Source organism: Strix uralensis, chromosome Z, assembly GCF_047716275.1.
Source record: "Strix uralensis isolate ZFMK-TIS-50842 chromosome Z, bStrUra1, whole genome shotgun sequence".
In the NCBI taxonomy this organism is placed as follows: domain Eukaryota; kingdom Metazoa; phylum Chordata; class Aves; order Strigiformes; family Strigidae; genus Strix; species Strix uralensis.
In genome coordinates, this window is record NC_134012.1 from 92,897,055 (window position 1) to 92,917,324 (window position 20,270).

Sequence of the window (20,270 nt, forward strand, 5' to 3'; positions counted from 1 at the left end):
GAGGTAGAATATTCTGGCAGCATATGGAAGCCATACAGCCACGTAATCCTCAATCTGTGTTTTACTCACCAGTGTTATAGCCTGAATATAGATTTAAAGCTCCGTAACGCCGACCATTTATAAACATTTTAAGAAGCCTGTAAGACCAATTCTCCATCAGCAACAGCACTCTGACACAATTACTCTGTAGAAGTGCTGTAGCAGTATTCAACACAGCTGATATTCGCCACTGAAGTCGACTCCAGTGACTCGTGAGGTCCCAGTGCCCTACTGCAGGATGGAGTGAAGGTACAGACGGAGCCCAAGGCCAGCCAGCAGATGTTGGCCTCTCCAGGCTCTGCTGGCTTGCTGCCTCTTGCAGCCAGCTGCTGGGATGACTTACAAATTCCTAGAGGCAGCCCCAAACCTTCAGGTGGCACAGCCTCAGCCGACGGGCAGTGCTCACGCTGTCCCTTGTCACCTGCACCCAGGGCACAGGTTGATGACAGGAACAGGAGAGAAGCTGCGGATCACTTCTGGTTGAGATTGCAGGCTGGCAGCTCCCCACACACCTGGTCTCAGCTATATCCTGAGGACCCTCCAACACTGCTCGATGCAGAGGATCCAGAGCACAAAGCAGTGCTGCTCACAGCGATAGCATCCGTACCTTTGAGCCTGAGCCAGTGATCACAGCTACAGATAGCAGCAGCTCACCCGAAGGGCCTCCCGAACATTTCAACTCACCTTGATTAACAATGACATTTGTTTTATAGCCCAACGAGATCTTACTTCAACACTGGAGGCCTGTGATCAGTATCCAGATTTCAGCGGCTCAGCAACCCTGCCAGGTATGCTAATCTAGCAAGTCCTCGTCATTCTGAAGCAGGTTTTTGTGAAGAACACAACTACGCACAGCAGTGTAGCACCTGGAGCTGCTGAATACCCAAGCGTGCACTTATGTTGCTGGAACAGTTTGCCATAACAAGGCAGTTTCCTTTTTAGGACTCCAACAGCCTTGTGCAATCTAGAAATATTTTATAATATAATTTTAAGGTGAAGTTAACCTTACTAATGTTAGATTATGTTCACAGTCTATTCTGGTTTTATTAATAATTTTCCATGAATTTACCCATTTTTTCCTTTAACCATCGCCTGGGATGCAGTGCTAGTGTCCAGAAGAAAGCATCACAGCACTTGGGAGAAGTTCCTCGAGCAATCAGATCAGCAGCATGTGGACGAGCAGGTATTTGGAAATATGAAAATATGGAGGGAAGCAAGGATGTGAGAAGTTTCCCTCAACAGTCAATGTTACATGTTTGGGAATTCAGGCAGGGCAGCACTGCATTATGGAGTCTGGCAGGGCAAAGGTGTCATGGGGCCTGATGAGATCAGCACAAGGTTTTAGGGATCAGCATAGTCAGGGGGAGAGCCCCTCCCTACATACATTTTTTTGAAGATATAAACAAGGAGAACAGGGTATTCATCTGCCAATGGGAAACAGCCTATGCTTCTATTAAGACTGAAAACTGTTATGTCATAAAAATAAAGAACGGATTAATGCAGTTTTACCAAAATTCAATTAGATGACCCAAGTAAACTGGAGATGGGGAAAACACACACATTACTCAACCCTCACTGCTCAGAACTGGAATGTCAGCCCCAACCTCACCATCCAGTCCCACCAACAGATCCTGTAAACTGCTACTTCCTTTCATCTTCCTTGCACTAAAAGATTTTTTTTTTTCCTCCTCCTGACAAACCCTCAAACCTCAAGCCCTTTGCTGATTTATTCTCAGTTTCATTTGGAGTTATCCCAGTGCCTCATCTTCGTTGCTTAAATGTTGTTTCCAAAACAGCCTGCAAGCTGCTTCAGATTCCCTCAGCTCCAAGAAATAGTGCTATGAACATAAAGTACAAAGCTGAGAGCTGGAGTATTTGAAGAGTAACCCCAAAATACACCCATCAAGTTTTGGGTTAGTTTCTCCTCCTACCTTCAGTTGTCTCTAGAGCCAATTTTTCATCTTTCCCACCAGGATTGGGAGAGGTCCTTTCCAAGACTCATTTTGTACATACCATTTTGGTAACTATTTCCCACTCGCCTCCTGCATGAGAATTTCTGGATTCAGAATCAACATCCACAGTATGGATCTGCAGTAATCTGCAGGTCTCAAAGTTGCCTTTATTTATAGATCAAACTCCCATGTAACTGAAATAGACCCTTAAAGAGAAACATCATCCTTGGCTACATGCAATATTCTGTGTCAAGTCCAAAACTCAAGTCAGAAGACTGTCAGATGACTGATTTTGGGATGTCACTGGGCTTAGGGCAATCCTCCTGAGCATCCAGTAATTAAAGTGATTACTATCCTGTTCTGCACTGTAGTTTAGAGAGTCATTTGGCCATTGATTACCAAGCCATCAGTGTGGTTTTCACTATGACATTTTGTGCTGAGTTTGTGTGGCGGGGTTTTTGGTAGTGGAGGAGGGAAGAATGCGAGGAGTCCTCTCCCCTGAGAAGGAAGGAGCAGGGGACTGACCACAACCCCCATTCCCTGCCCCCTGTGCCTCACGGGGGAGGAGGTAGAGAAACTGGGAGCAAAGCTGAGCCCGGGAACAAAGGAGGGGTGGGGGGAAGGTGTTTTTAAGATGTGGCAATGCTTGTCACTGTCCCACTCTGTCTGTTAAGTGCTGCTGCTGTTAGTGTTTGAATTAAAGTGATGTTCTTTTTCTAACCCTAAGTGTGTCTTTTGCCATAATGGGTGAGTGCCCCTTCCCTGCCCTTATCTCAATTTCCAAGCCTTTTATTTTATTTTCTCTTTCCCATTTTTGAGAGTGAAGGGGTGAGTGGTGCTCAGTTTCACTCTGGGCTCAAACCACCACACATTTGAAGCACACTCATTCCAGACTGGTCATTTAGTAGCAACAACTTGTTAGATAAGGGTCTTTCAAGCCCAAGGCATCAACTGAAGCCATCATTTGTTTGCATCAAGGAAGAGAAGTGGCATTCTTGTTTTGAAGTGGGCCCAAAGGAAGTCTGCAGAACCTCTCATAGGAAGACCTGTGATAAGCTGACAGAGCTGCACCAACAGGAACAGTCTGAAAGGCCTTTAGCTCTTCAAACTGTTTAACCACTACTCCTAGGAGGCTGACACTTGTCTAGGATATCCAAAAGTTTATCCAAAAGGATTTGACTGGCGTGCACTAAAAGTGAAGTTCTGAGCCAAAACAGGCCTTCAGTTTTCAGATACAGCAATATGAAATTTGGTAATTTTAAACTGATTGCTTCTATATAAAATAATTCCCCTTCTAGACCTGCTGTACCATCCCAATTATGTTGTACATCCAATTACGGACCTGACAGCCCACAGCATTACCCTCTGAATGTGAGCCATGTGTGCACTGAACTACGGGCCACTTCAAACTGGCTAGCGGCAGTAAGCGTGGACATATCTGTTCACTCTGGTACCAGGGTGACCGGGCTGTGCATGATTCCTCCTGACGCTGGACTCCAGCCCAGCTCCAGTTCTTTCTGCAGGCAGAGCACCCCAAGTCCAAACCCCTTCATTTGTAGGCTGACTACTGCAGAAGACTGTTTTCCATTATTTCTTGTCTCAGCACACACTTTTGTAGGATATACTCAAATTAAAGTGTACTTGAACTCTGGACAAACAATGACTAGTTGCCTAAGCATCACAGTAGGGTAAGACTCCGCACACCAGCTTTGATCTAAGAACGCCCTAAAACTGCCAACACTTACGACATAGGACTTCATTTCGGGCTGCCTGCTGCACTTGCAGTTATGAGAACAGCTCCATCCCTACCTACAAGAGCAGCATGTCCTAAAACATTTAGATTTAACCGTTCAACCATGAAGCTGACATTTAACACCAACAGCTAACCACTTTAGTTATGGCTGGAGACATTTAGTACCTTCAATACTTCTAGAAGTTTAAGGAAGTAGCACACCTTCCCACGTGCCTGAGAAAAAGTTATCTAAAAATCACCTTACCTCATAAATGTTGGGGTGCCACATTTTGGTCAGAAATCTGAAGGTAGGTGGTGAATATGGATAGTCGATAGGAAATTTAATATGAGCCTGGAAAAAAGCAATAAATTTTAGTTACAAAACAGAACAAAAAAAAGATCAACAAGAAATCATTACAGTGAAAAGCTGGAAAAAAACTATTTCAATTAAGGCCATTAAATTGCTCATTTTATACACCAGTGCTCATGGGGCCCCAGAGTATAACTCTCTTTCTTGTGAGCAAAACACCAACTGAACAAGAAGAATCTAAACACCTGGACTGACCTGGGCTGGTAATCCTCAGAGAACAAGCCAAAAGGCATCTGCCATGTGCTAATTCAAGAAGCACGATCCAACAACTGTTGTTAAACAGGGTAAGTTAGGATTTGGAAAGCTAGAACACAAGATACTACTGCTGTCCTCCTGGGTTCAGAAGCAGGCTAAAAGTTCTGGCTAAGGTAAATAGACCTATTTTACATTTGCCAGTGCAAATATTTTAAATTACTATTTCTGTGCGGAGGGAAAAAAAAATTGTTAGATACTTGCTTTACTGTGATCCAAAGTTTTTTTTGCTTTTCCTGTGTGAGAGTTAAGCAGGTCCATCTACCTGTGTTGCTAATACTACATTTCTTGCCACCACAAGCATTTCCCATGTCTGAATACCATCTGTGTCTGTTTAATAAATCAGTGCAACTTGATGAACCAAATACTGATGGGCAATGACAGCAAACATTACCTTCCAGTGGTCAGCAGCCAGTTGGGAGGCAAGACTGAGCTGAGTCAGTTGTGGGAAGGCTGCAGAGATCCGAGCACTGGATATTAACTTCTCTGTGCTGTCCTGCCATTCACAGCAGTCAGAAAAGCCAGCCATCAGGAGAGGGGGTTGAATCTGGACTGATTAAATGCCACCCCGCCCCCCCCAAAGGGGGACTCGCACACTGGTTGCTCTGGTTGCTGCACTGTGGAACACAGACCCTTCCCTTGGCACTGGCTCAACTTGCCAAGAAAGTCCCACCATCAGTCTAGCACGGGATCTCCAGAGAAGCACCTCCTGGCCCCTGCACCACAGTCAGGCTCACATGTCACTGAGAATGCAAGAAGAGATCCTAAAAGCAAGATGCACATGATGTGAACAGAATCCCAGGCCACCCCCTTCCACTGAAGTATCTAACCATGCCACCTGGACACAGGGTGCTGACCTTGTTACACAGGACAAGCTATAGGAAGTTTTATTCCCCAGAAACAGAAGTAGGCAACCAAACAAATTGGATTACTGAGCCATTAAGTACCTGGCTGCAGTTTCACTTATAGAACAGCATATGCCTTTGTCTTGCAACCCAAATTTTCTGCGGAGAGTGCCAGGTAGCCGAGAAAAGATGGTTGTCTGCTCACCTTTATGAAACAAATTCAGCTGCTCATGTGGCTTTACGTTCTGTACGTGCCTGCTTGTCATACTGCCTGTATGTGGGTATGTTACAGCAGCACTGAGTCCTGGCTCCACAGTCATTTGCCACAGCATGCTCACAACCGAAAGATTTATGAACCACTTAAACAATCCTAGTCCACAGTTTAAGGTCAGTTACACAAATGGCATTGCTCCAAGAAGAGCAAGCAAATGTCACCACACCACCTCAGAAGAGAGCGGTTGCTGCAGCAAGGACATGCTTGACTCTACAACATGCCACTCTGCACTGGGAGCAGAGCAGACATTTACCCAGGGCAGAGCAGATTCACTTCAGTTCAAAGCTACATCATGTAGGCAGACTCCTCCGGACCACTGGGAGTTTCTCCAAGGAAGCCCATTCTTGTGCTTACGTGCAGTTTTGTGAGATCTAAGACATAAAACAGCCCAAGGACTGAGATTAAAAATGCAAGAGACAACAAAACTCAGGGTTGAGCTAGCTACAAGATTTCTTGGCAGAACCTATGTGTCTTCTACACAGGTATAGTTTCTAGGCAACAAAAAAAAAAGGCATACTGCCAGTAGTGTACCAGCATTACCATGTTTATATATCCCACATACGTAGTCAAGGAGCTGAGGACGCAGGTCTCGTTCCTCCCAGTGAAAATGCTCTGCTCTCAAGTTGCCTAACCCTGAAGGTTTTGCCTCATGATGACCAACGCAAAGGCTGAGTCTGGAGCACCAGTTACGGTCTCTGTATGTGATGCAGACTCATGCAGAGGCTGTAGACCTGTAAGACTGTTTCAAACTTCTAAATCTTGTTTTGCAGCCACAACTCTTTAATAAAAAAGGGTTATCTGCCTGCAATAACAATCATTACAGAATTAAAGCTGGTATTTTGCCACAAGAAGGATGCCTCGAGCTCTGGCACCAGAAAATGCAACTGGAGAGGAACCTTTTTTTCTCGTGTGGAGGCAGCTGAGACCCAAGCTTGCATACTCACAGAAATCAGAGTCACATTACTTGTTGATAAGCCACTGCTAACTAGCCTGTAAGTGTTTAGCACACTGAGATGCTGTACTGGAACATAAAGCAAGTGAAGCTTCTCTACAAACCTGGTTTCAGAGCCAAAAGCCACCAAACTAAGAAACCCCACATTACAGGCAGGGATTTTTTCCAAACAAAAAGAAAACATCACTTCTAGATCCCTATGTTGAGATCATCCAGTATCTGAAAAGTGAAACCAAACACTTTTCCAGGGCATTACAAAGAGGTCCCAGAGAATTGCGCCACATCTCTTCTGTGAGAGAAATCATGGGAAATTATGTAAACCCACTCTGCTCTCACTGAATGCTATTTAAGTTTCTGTGGGTTAAGCCAAGAATTTCCAAGACAAGCTGCAAGACTGCTTGCAAAGATGCAGCAAGAGCAATTACAGGTCAGCTTTTTCACTGAAAGCCCAATTCTAAACGTATTAAGAGAAAAAAAGACCAAATTAGGCAATAAACTTAGAGCTCACAGAAAGGCTTCCTCCCTACAGTTTCACTGATGTAAGGCAAAACAGCTATCTGAGCTTATTTCTGGCAATGTCAGCCAGGCTGCTAGGTACTAGAGAGTGGCTGAGTTTTAGGGCAGCTTGTTAGCTCAGTTACAGCCAGACAAACTAATTCAGGAGGACTACAGATGCAGCTCAGTCCCCCACCTACAAGTACCCAACTGTTACTGCACTTGACATGTGCTTGACTCCTCTAGCTGAGCTTAAACTGAACAGATTTTAACCTCCTGCTCGCCGTGGCTCTTTTGACACTGAACATACACAATAGCCAGAAAGGTGAAAACCAGTTATCAACCCATTCCCCTCTTTCCCAATTTATAACTACTCATAGTTGCCAGAAAAATAATAAACTCCTCTGATGTTACATCGAATTGACCAGCCTGACTGAAGATTCAGCCGTTTACAGGCATTTACAGCTACTGCACAAGAGCTTCAACCTCTTAAGTTACACCACAACACATACTGACAATATTGCTACCAGCATAGCCACTTTGTTTCCTATTTTATGGCCTTGCTCCCATGCACCCTCCTTAGTTACTGTACTTCATGTTTGTTACTTTTCTTCTATTTGGATAAGGCAAAGCCATAGCAAAATATACATATGCCGGAAAAATAAAAATACAAACATAATGCTCCTAACCAACCACTGAATTAAGTACTGATTCAATCACTATGAATAATTACTACAGTGACTTTGTTTCTGGAGATCTTGCCATGCAGTTGACTGACACTTACATATTAATATTATCTCCCTCTCAGTAGCAAGCACTAATGCAGGCAAGGACTCCCTTCTAGCTTCAGCTGCCTAGAAATTCAGTATTTATTCCAGCCTAGCTGTATATGACACTTCTGTAGTCTGACATTGATTTCCTCTACTTTTCTCAAGCTGACAAAACACAGATTCCGGATTTTTAGGCAGCAAGGGTAGGAATGGTGAATGCATCCTACCTGCTCACTGCAGAGAGGCAGTGGGGGGAAGACCACACATTTCCTGGAAAGCCATCAGCATCACAACTGACCTGATATTGGGGAAATCAGGAGCACCAGCAGCTTTCAGCAGCCAACAGAAACCATGCTGATTAGTGTTTCTGGAAGTGCCAATTAAAAACAATTTTTATTTTAAAACATCACAAGCTTAATGCAAACACTATGAAAACGCAGCTTCAGTGAAACTGAGCATCTTTTGCAAACTGTGTTGAAGATCAGACACAAAGGAAGCGTTCGAGTTTTTAAACTATTCTGTGCTTTTTTATAATTACCTGCTACAGCCAGGCCACAAGACAAGCTCCTACTGACTCCTTGTGTGGGTGCCACCAAGGTCTCCTACAGATCACCCATCTTGTCCCAGTATGAGTAACAACACTTGCAGATAGCACAAGGTCTCCTCATTTTTCTTTGTAACAGGCATAACCAGGCTCCTCGCTGTGCACATCATCACTTCCCATAGCTGCACACCTAATGAATGGCTCCTGCCAGCGTGCCGCTAACTACACCGTACATTTAACACGCAAGAAAGCCAACAAGAGCAGGAACTACAGACCACTACTGGGTTAAGTGTTAATACCTAATCCTACAAAATGCCCTTTACTGCTTCTAGCGCATCAAGCATTTATACAATTCATCTAATGGATTCGCCTCTTCCACATTAAACCTGGATTAGTGCATGCAGTATTAAATACTATGTGCTGGACAACGCGTTCAGTAGAGGTCAGCAGTAAGTACTAGCAGCCTGTTTCTCACATCAGTGAGGTTTAAAGCACCTCAATACTGTCCAGCTTCAGAACCTGTAAAGCAGCATTACAGCCAGCCACATTGACTTTAATACTTGACAAGGTGAAAAAGAATGTAGGACCAACATTGCTATTTCATCTCCAGGTATTATGACTTAGGACATAAGTAATTTCTTTGACAGAGCTGGGTTCTGATTTGGTATTTTAGGCCCAGTTCTGGCTTCATTTCCCAGCACCACCATGTCAGTGTTTATTGACATCTGCTGTGCTTTTAGTGAACTGGCACCACATCTGATGCAAGTTAGAAGATGAGTGACCAGGTCAATTAAGCCTTGTGAGTCCTGAAAGCTCCCCTGCTTCTGTAATGGCCATATGAACACTAACAGCAGCAAACCCTTTAAATTCTGTATTACGTGCACTGTTTCATAAGGAATTTAAATCACAAAGACCTGAATGTGAAGAGGGAACTAGATCTCATAAAAAGGACGTGAAGCTTCTAAACAAGAAAGAAGATAGAACCACAAGTCAGTAGGGCAAAGATGAGTCAAGAAGTGAGGTTAACTTATACAATCATAGACTGGTTTGACAGGCAGGACCCCATTCTTGTTTTACACTAAATCATATCTTGCATACTCTTCCAAATTTAGTTATCTGGGACATTACTAAAATCTGTCATTTGCAGTGGAAGACTCCTCTGGTATAAACTAGGTTTCCTTTTCCCAAAACTTCTTTTAACAGTAAATTGTTATTAAATATTTATCTGTTCACATAGCTATGTTCATAAAGCTGGGACTGTTGTTAAATCACCCAACCCAGTCCAAAGCAGAAAGCCTGCAATACAATTGTCAAAGTTACAATTATACCTTTAAAGAAAGGGCTTTCACCCACATATTAAGTCTTTTGCTCCTTAGATCCGAAATCAGGACTAACAATAAATATGAAGATATAGTTGAGCCAAATGATATCTGGGGAATTCACTACAGCCCTGTTAAGCTGATTTACATCCAAGCTCCTGCGATCTCCTATGTTCACACTCCTGTGCTGCCTGGGCCATCTCTCAAGGGATCTGAGTAAATAAAACTGCTCTGAACAATGAAGTTAGAACAAGTAGTGCCTGGAAACCAAACCATTTTCTTCTAACACTACTCAAAAGAAACAAAAGTATTATTTTTTTTTTTTAATATTGTCTCCCTTTGATAACCTAGAAGTTCAGTCTGGAGGTTCTAAGCCTGCATGATGATAACTGTTCATGGCATCTCCTGCTCACCTAGAGATTGAGTTAGTCTGCACACATCAGCTGTGTTTAGGATCTCAAGCAGTTCAGCAGTTAGAGAATACTTCTTTCTTGCAGTGGGTTTAACTGCAGGGACAGTCCATGGTATTGCCCAGCTAACTGTGCCATTCAGTCTGAACCACATGACAATCACTTTGGCTCTGGCTAGAAACACTCATTGTCCACGCTCTTGAGCCAGGGAGCATCCAGCTTCAGACAGCTGTTAACGCTTTTGTGTTGAGAGCTTGCTGGGGACAGAAAGCTGTGGCCAGGCTGGAAGCTGAGTAAGACATTTTTTTCCCCTTGGCCAGAGGCCACCTGCACATTCCTGAAGCTGTTCCCCTCCCTAGTCGCACAACCAAGCATGGCCCCAGGTGCCCATCTTCAGCTGTGCACAAGTCAGTCCTGCAGTGCCCATAGCTTGACAGAGAGGTTTTTCCTGCTTTGATTCTATGTTCGTGGCTGATAATGGTGAAGCAAGAGCATTTCCAGACAAGGCGAGACTTCTGAACTCCTAGGTATAAACCCCTAGTACAAAGCTGTATTACTTTGACATTTTTCCTAAAACTGCAGGTCAGTGCCCTCAAAGCTCAAGCAAAGGAGCAGATTACAGCAACACCCACCTACATTAGGCTAGCAACTGCCAGGTTCACTTCCATTACTTTTATCGCCAGTTTGACTTTACACAATGCTACACAAAACACCATCATTGCAACAAATGCAGATGTAGCATCCAGCAAGAGGTACTGAGTTGGAAACTGTGGCATCCTGAGCCATCCCAGTATTTCTTCTAACCTGTCCATTTTCACTCAGTTTTTGCATTTGTCTGCCACCTCACAGAAAAGGCAACTACCAGTAGCTATGTAAGAACTAACACCCAGCAGGACTACTTGGTCATCTTCCATAAGGCAAGATGCCAGCCCAACAGCTTTGCTGAGCTTTGACCACAGGAGCTGTGCACTGAAGCAATTTCAGATTTCCATGTGAGAAAGGTGACTTCATACTGAGGTTTCTGTATTTTCCCAGGAACTCCCATGCTGAAATATTACTAGATTCTGCCCCCAAATCAACCTTCACTCCAGAAACACACCAGATATTAAGAGCAAAACAAAATTAAGATTGAAAATATTAGTGACTGTGAGATGCCAGATGTGAGGAGACTTCTGCTATCACTGAAGGCCTCGTGTTGAGATTGTGCTCTTGGGTCTGACACCTTCTCATTGCCCACAGACTGTACATGAGTTGTATGGCTTGAAATCAGGCTCACTGGGTGTGTGTTATGCAGAGAGGCTAGTCTGTGTGACAATTTTCCGGGCAGAAACCGATGACTCAGTTCTTATTTATATCTGTACAAACACACTTCCCCATTTGGACAAAATAGAAAGAATAACTCCAAATGTGTGAAGCTTAAGTCTCCCTATGGTGTCTAATACTTGCTGAAAGAGCCAAAGACACTTGGCAATACAGCACCTAAAGTTTACTCCAAATCATACATATACATCTCGTCTTAGGTCTGTGCTTTAAAGGAGAAGCTGTCACTTGAAATAGCAGGTATAACTGAGGATGCTGGTACCTGAACTGGTAAAGCTCTAACACTAGTGTAGCTGTTCTGAAGTGGACGCAAACCATATCTAGAGAAAGCAATTTTCCATCTATTTGTGAAAATTAATAGAGTTTTGCTGGAGCAGGGGCAGAAATATTTGAGACTGCTTATTCAAAGTATCATGTCACATTACTGACATTTCTGGCAGCATGTGTGGAAGTCCTCCAGTTAAATGTGTATGGGGTTGACACTCTGGGCACCTGCTCCCACTTGCCAGGCTTCAGATTCCAGAAGATTGTCTTTTATTAAAAACTGCATTAGTCTATGACATCTTCAGCATCCTGTTCAATCTCATCACTTGAATTTTCACAACCTGGCTAAGTAATTTACTTTCTTGAAGGAGGTTTATGCACAGGCACGTCTATGGAATGCTTCAGCATAAGACAGCAGGATATAATTCAGACTTACCCTGGCCATTTCCATAGTTCAGTTTGTTCAAATTCGAGTAATCACAACCAAAGTATACCCCAGTTTCGCAGCATTTTGCATCAAGCTTGACAGAGTTTTTATGATCTCACCTATTCATTCCCTCATTTGCATACTCACCAAAACACAGCAGATTGCTTCATTGTTCAGTGAAGCAAGCCATACCATTTGCATCTGCTGACTGAAGAGATGTCCAAGATAGCTCGATACAAGAACACCCTTTCCTCCAGCTTGTTTTAAGTATTTTTAGACAATTCTTTAAACAAGCACCATTCATGAGTCAGTGAATGACTAATTGCCTTGATTCTCTTCATATGCAAGTCGGGCTGGATGCAAGAGGAAAGCTCTCCTCAAGGGACAGCCAGTCACATGTTCTGCTAAAAACACAGGGCAGGTCTTCATGCAGTCACATCTTTCATAAGCAGCAAGGGGAAAGGAATATTTATAGCACTGTAAGTGTAAACCATAGCGCTGTACTGCAGTGTTACACAACTTTGCCTTTCTCAGCACAGCAGGCAACAGTTCTGACTAGACTTCTCAGGCTGGCATACTAGCCTTTATTTAAACAAGGGATATAGGTTTCTAGAAACTGGATGGCAGCACCTAGGAATTGCAGTCAAAATCTATTTTTCAGCCACTGCATTACTAATTGTAAATCCTCCTGTTTGGAGCTGGTCACAGCCAGTAAGTCTAGGCAGACGCAAGTAACTTATTCAGTAGTAGTAAGCAAGTCTGCTGGGCTGTACCACTTGCAACCAAAGAGCTAAATACAGCAGCACCATCTCCTAGTGTGGAAACACGATCAGCATGGTATTAGTCTAGATTTATAATCCTATACCGATCAACTGTATTATACAGAGCCCCAGTATATAACTGAACTGCAAAGTGTCTATAATCCTGTGTGAGCCAGTGAGGTCTGACACACCTATGCAACTGCCTCCCTGCCCAGTCCGCTGCAGGAACCAGCACTATGTTAGAACATATTCACTAGTGGGAAGCCTACATTTGAGACACAAAAGCATATTTTCACATTACTGCATAATGATGCGCCTGTCAGCTGCATTACCATAGGCTGCTTCAAATGGATCAAGTTAAAAGTTTAAGCCAAAATAAGTGCATTCATTAGTTGATACATACTCATCCTCGCTCCTAAGGCTATTGTTTCTACAGTAACAACTTTTGGGAGTTTTTTGCTAGTGAGGAGCCAAATTAAAGAGTTATTCAGCATTCTATCATTCTCTACTTCTATTCACCCTTTCCTTGTGCTTTAGATGATTTGGAGATCACATCATTACAATCAGCGTAGCTTTACTCATGAGCAACAATGACACGGTTGCCAGTAAACTGCACTACAAGGGATGAGAATTAAAGAAATACAAATCCTAGCTCAGATCTCAGATTTAGTTTTTCAAAGCAAGACAAACTCCCCCAGATTCCATATTATTGCTGAAGTGCTGAAGTCTCAATTTGAGCTTTGGCCTACTAAGGGGACTACTAAGGCAAGGGAGCCCAGTTCAAATGTTATGTTTAATTAATTTAATAACTTTAAAACACAGACACCCACCTTAAGCCTAAAATCAAAACACAGAGGCAGATCACTGATGCCTGCAGAGTATTAAGCTGCTACTTCTCACACTACAAAGAACTCTTGCCTGGGCTCAGGGATAAAAGCAGCCCAACAGCCCAAATCTGCCACAGTACCAGCACCTGATATGTGTAACAGCTGAATTACATGAGGCAGAAGACCAGCTCTTATGCTTAATGTCTGCTCAAAAAAAAAGCCTATCAGACAGCACTGCTGCTGTAGTCACAAGGACAAGATATTCAACTGCTTTGGCCTTCAGTGGCTCCAAAGCACTCCTGTTGTTTGAAGAACATCTCCAGGTGCTTCGTGTTAGGTACCATATAGATCATACACTCTCAGCATGGCCCTAAGGAAACAGCTACTGAACAACACAGCCCTTCACACACAGTGCTCATCTCCTGCAGATCACCAGGAAGTCACCTCCCTGCTAAAACCACCATGCTCCATTTAAAAAGCTAGTAAACACATGGCTAGACAAGAACCATCTACAAAATGGTTGTTCTTGACCATCATTAATACACAGATGCTTAAAGACACCTTTCAGGCCAGACAGATATACAAGAAAAAGTACAACACTGAAATGAAAGCTAGCATGGATACTTCTACCTATATTCCAACTAGTTGCCATGTCAGTGACTAATATGACACCTAGATAAAGCCAGAATCCTCAGTTTTGTGAAGTATCTCCTGAAAGAGCCAGCAAAAGGGTGCAAAGCAGGCTGATTCATCTTTAGTACAGCACAGATATTTAAGGTACCCTTTATATATCTGATAAAAGCAGAACCAGTGCAATCAAGCTAAGCTTGGTACCTGAATGAACATCCTTGAAATTCAATCTTGTATCTAATTAATTGTAACAATTTACATTAAGTTTGAAGGCATACAGGATAAGAGTAACAGTCAGGAAGAACCACTTCAGACTACCACTGGTCAAGAGAATTTCAAGGTCAAGATAGAAATTTAATGAGACAGATATAAGATGAGAATACAGGCAAGGGATCTGATCATTTAGACAGAGAAAGCTGGGTCTCGTAGGAAGGTCAGAGGAAATTTATACAATTGTGTGACTAAAAGCAACACAAGTAGCTCTAACATTGTGCAGTATTGCCTACCAGTACCAAGAAAGGAACTGCGGGAAATTAAAACTCATTTTCTTCCTGTATTGAAGCATCTCATAGATATTACACTTGATTTGAAGAAACTTAACTTTAGAAGAAATTTGTGTGACAGATAAGTGATCACCCTTAAGTGGAATACCAGGGAAGAGAAGACAAGGTCTATGGTAGATCAAGAAGAGGAGGCTGAGGGGAGACCTCATCGCCCTCTACAACTACCTGAAAGGAGGTTGCAGAGAGCTGGGGATGAGCCTCTTTAACCAAGTAACAAGCGATAGGACAAGAGGGAATGGCCTCAAGTTGTGCCAGGGAAGGTTTAGACTGGATATTAGGAAGCATTTCTTTACAGAACGGGTTGTTAGGCGTTGGAATGGGCTGCCCAGGGAGGTGGGGGAGTCCCCATCCCTGGAGGTGTTTAAGAGTCGGGTCGACATAGCGCTGAGGGATATGGTGGAGTTGGGAACTGTTAATGTTGGGCTGATGGTTGGACTGGATGATCTTCAAGGTCTTTTCCAACCTAGACAATTCTGTGATTCTGTGGATGAAGAAAGGCCTCCAAACACATCAGTGTGGAAAAAAATAGAGCATCCTAACTTGAACAACAAGATAAACTGCAGTAGCAGATTGACAGTAAGAGCTCTTGCAAGAGGTGCTGTATCTATAGCTGTGGAGATCTGTAGGAACTGGTGATGTGTCAAGAAAAAAAAGCAGAGAACTTCAAAACAGAGCAAGATTCTACTGTGAGACATCACTTTCTACTTAGACCCTCTGGTATCTAGTTTCTGGTGATTTTTGGATAACTTATTTTTCAGCTTCGCCCTTTACTTCCTTTAAGGTTTTGAAGTGTTCTTAAACTTCAAACAAAAATTAACCTTCCAATAAGTCCTCATGTATATATGCCAGTAGCTGTACAACACCTTCTTATTTTGAAGCCTCCACAAGCCATGTTGCTTTCCTGCAAAGACTCATCTAAAAGCTCCTCCACTTTCTAAACAGGATCATCACATATAAGTATTTGTGAAAAATGCATGCTGTGTCTCCAGTAGCTCCAAGTACAGTGCTCCAGCATACTGCTCAAAAATTGTAGCATCCACAGGGTCAGTTTGGGAACTGGACTATGTCTCACTCCATTCAGAGAAAAATGATACCCACACATCTGCAAAAATCTAAAATCTAAGCACAGGATTTGCTTGCCTGTATATGGAACAAGCTGAGGGTACCAAAACCCAGAAATGGCAAAGAACAGAAAATTAATCCAGATTTGTATGCTAGCCATGATCCCATGATGATATTCTTTCCTGTCTTATAAGATCAGTTCTTGAAAACATATTCTTAACATTGTTAGGCTCTTTGATCAGAGCCTGTATCTCAGACACACTGCACCTGATGCAAGATACCTACACCCTATCAAATTACAATAATAATCAGTTTTCAGCAAAAGTTGACAGTGTTTTGAGTATACAAGTGTAAGTACAGTCCTGTCATGGGAAACCTACCCCAGACATACATGGAAGTTTCTGAACCCTAAAATAATCTGTGTCAGTAATTATACTTATCTATGTTAGGATAAAATATGCTGATGGTAAAATTATTTACCCACACTCATAATTACAAATATTTTCAAGCTTGTTTTTTGCAGTTACTAGCAAGCACCACTACAAGCTTATAGTCAACATCACTTTACAGTTCATCACTAGTTAATAATCAGTAACTACCCGAAATTGATGATTCAGGTTCAACTTTACCATCAATAGGATGACTATTTTTATTTTTAAAAATTCATTGCTTGTAAAGAGGTGTTACACAGATTCAGACATCTGCATGCTACTTAAGAGCACAAGCTGCTTCCTGACAGAAACTTATCCAAATCATGACTTGGAGGAGCCTCTAGTGGTGATAAAGTAGATGTGATTATGAATTAACAGATGCTCAAGTGCAAGCTAGCAGACTTGCTGGTATTCACACTAGCCTACAGATGCATTACTCCTAGTCAGGTTACCAGCAATCGGCATCTGAAAGCCACACACACACTTGGTACTAAGTAGGATGATTTAAATAGTGCTCCACCTACAAGTATTACCTTGCCTTGATTCAATAAGGGAACAGCCCAGCTTGCTTCTTGTCCTCTTCAGTTTGTAAATAACATTTCGTACATAAACTGAATAAAGAAAGTTTCCTAGAACAGGAAGCAGTGTCCATACCTGATTTTTGCACCAAGTTACACTGACACTGGTAGAGCACTATTTTCAAATAAGTTGTGTTTAGCACTGAGGGATATGGTGTAGTTGGAAACTGCCAACGCTAGGTTAACGGTTGGACTAGAAGATCTTCAAGGTCCTTTCCAACCTATATGATTCTGTGATTCTGTGTTTGTGCACACAGACGGCAAGGATGCTTAAGATTTGCACTGCAGAAACACATCCTTTGAGCAATTTTACACAGACATTAGAGCAGTGTATTCCATTGGTAACAAGACTGGAGAATGTTTTGCTGCTGGACAAGGACTGTCCCAAAGTACGAACTTTGTCTGACACTATCAGCTGGAAGCAGTTCTGTTTGTACTCCATTTGGCAAGCCTGAAAGCAGGTATCATTAACTACGGATTTTCTCCAATCTTGCAACCTGTTGCAGCCATACTGATGTGGTACATAAAAACTGGAAAGCTAGTTTCACTCTTTCAGGAGGCTCTGAAACACTACACTTCTTGGTAAGCATTAGTTATAGAACTCTTTCTTTACACTAGCACAAAGGAAAAGCAGAAAACATCACATTAGGTGATTTGCCTGCATTGACTCACATATCACTTAGGTTCCAGTAAGAGCCCTTAAAGGCTCATCTGACCATCAGGTACTGACCAAAACAGCCAACTTTCATTGGTAGTTAAAAGGTTCAGACACTGAAAAAATTAATGCTGTTTCATCACTTTGCAACAACAGTTGCGGACCAGACACTGTCAAAAGTACTTCAGAGGTTTTTTAGCAGCTCAAAGATTTGTCTGACAACCACAGGCCTCAATCTTCCTTACAATTCTGATATGAAGAGTAAAATTTCCCCAAAATCAAGTAATTAACAGAATTTATGTTGAATTTTTTTTTCAAATATCACCAAAAGGTATACAGCTGTTTGCAAATTAACTTAAAAGCCATCTACACATGATCAGTATGTCTATAGTAATTGCCACTTGTCAGGGTTTGCTTTAGAAGACCTGGATATAATGAAATAAAAAGTATAGCCCTCAAGGCATTCTCTGCCTAATAAATAATATATAAAAAGCTAAGCATCATGGTATATTATTGTGGTGGATTGACCCTGGCTGCACACCATGAGCCAACCAAAGCTGCTCTATCACTCCCCTGCCTCAACTGGACAAGGCAGAGAAAATGTAACAAAAGGCTCATGGGTCCAGATAAGGACAGGGAGGGATCACTCACCAATTACCATCATGGGCAAAACAGACTCAACGTGGGGAAATTAGTTTTATTTATTACCAAATCAGAGTAGGATAATGATAAATGAAACTAAACCTTAAAACACCTTCCCCCCACCCCTCCCTTCTTCCCGGTCTCAACTACACTCCCGATTTCTTTCCCTTCCCACCCCACCCCTGCAGCACAGTGGGGCAGGGGATGGGGTTTACAGTCAGTTCATCACACACTGTCTCTGCCACTCCTTCCTCCTCAGGGGGACGACCCTCACAGTCTTCCTCTGCTCCAGTGTGGGGTCCTCTCCACTGGAGACAGTCCCCCACAAACTTCTCCAACACAAGTCCTTCCCATGGGCTGCAGCTCTTCACGAACTGCCCCAGCATGGGTCCCTCACAGGGTCACAGCCTCCTTTGGGCACATCCCCCTGCTCTGTTGTGGGGTTCCCCACGGGCTGCAGGTGGAGATCTGCTCCACCATGGACCTCCATGGGTGCAGGGCACCGCTGCCTCACCATGGACTGCACCACGGGCTGCAAGGGAATCTCTGCTCTGGTGCGTTGAGCACCTCCTCCTGCTCCTTCTTCACCGACCTTGGTGGCTGCAGAGTTCTTTCTCTCACATTCTCACCCCACTCTCCCACGGCAGTTGCCCTTGTACAGTTCCCCCCCCACACCCCCCTCCTTAAACTGTTATCACAGAGGCGCTACCACCATCGCTGGTGTTTTTGGCCTTGGCCAGCGGTCTCCCTTGGGGCCGGCTGGCATTGACTTTATCAGACATGGGGGAAGCTTCTAGCAGCTTCTCACAGAAGGCACTCCCATGCTATCAAAGCCTTGCCACACAAACCCAATACAATTATTTAAGTTATAAATATAAGAAACCATGCTGCTGTGTTAGCTCTTCAGATAGAAGTTACACTGCAAATTGACTGGAAGTCAAACACAATTTCTTTCCCCCATATGTAGCCTACAAAGCTGTATTTTTACATGGTTACAATTATATTCCTGCATGGAGTTAATCTCCTGAAAAAAAAAAGTTCTCCAGATGCTACTGTGGAGTAAGCATGCAATGACATGTATTTAAGAGCTCTCAGTCTTGGCAGATTTCAGGAGAGATCACAGTATTGACTGGGGTAGGAGAACACTGCAAGGTGACCAAGAGGGGTCAACTGTTCTCCTCTAGCTGCTTTACTCTGCACTTCTCTCAGTTGTGTTTCTGCACAGGAGCAGCTACATGCTGGTAATTTTAGTCTAAGAAAAGACTTATGCTATACTTGTGTTTTCAGTTTTAAAAGTATCTAGCCATACAAGGGGCAATAATAGAACATAACAGCTCACAAAAACCATGCCAGGCTATGTACTGTTACATTGCAAAGAGTTTCAAGTAACACATGAAGTACCTGCACTACAAGGGTAGTGGCATGCGGGACAACTGCAAGTATTGATTCCAAGCACTCTCCCAGAACAAAAACACAAAGTTCCCTTTGTTCCCATTGTTGGACATTCAGCATTATTCACTAGAACCACTGCTCAGTCCCTCCTACCCCACCTTGTCCCAGTTTTCATAGCCTCTAAGGACAAGCATTTTCAGTTGAGCAAAATGGTCTCCATCAGAAAGTGCAACAGCCGTAACCTCGACTGGCACTGAAGGCAGTCTGGGAAGCTGAGTGTCAGATCCAAGAGCCTCCCTTGCTCTATCAAAAGGGTTATGCATTTCACAGATCAGTAAAATTTGCCTCCATGTCCCTCCAACCCTGAATGGGCCCTGTGAAACAAAGATTACACACCTCTTAGAAACAGTCCCCTCAGTGCCTATAAGGTACATCAAGACAGGGTTTTGGTTGATCCATCTAAGATACACTTACATGCCCATTGCAAGGAAGGGTCAACAGCCAGTGACCTTCGCCATGCCACCATGCATTTTCTGCATCAGGCACACAAACCAAGCAGCACAACTGTCTCTAAAGACTTCTGCATATCTGATCCTTAAAATTACTCCTGCCTGCTCAGCATTATACTTATTTATATCCAATATTGTTGGTTCTGGTGCAGTACAGAATATCCTGCAGATATCCAAAACTACTCAGCCTTTAACTGTCTCACTGGAAGCAGAAGTTTACACCATGCTACTCAAAACTTAAGGCCAACAAGCTTG

At 43.1% G+C, this 20,270-nt stretch overlaps 1 protein-coding gene across 1 annotated transcript in view; it reads right to left on the minus strand.

The window, feature by feature from the left end:
• Nucleotides 1-20,270, minus strand: part of UBE2R2 (ubiquitin conjugating enzyme E2 R2) — a 55,478-nt gene that overhangs the window by 9,267 nt on the left and 25,941 nt on the right. The window contains exon 2 of the mRNA XM_074855071.1: nt 3,989-4,075. Coding sequence (XP_074711172.1) covers nt 3,989-4,075 — 87 coding nt within the window. The remainder of the gene's footprint in view (nt 1-3,988; nt 4,076-20,270) is intronic.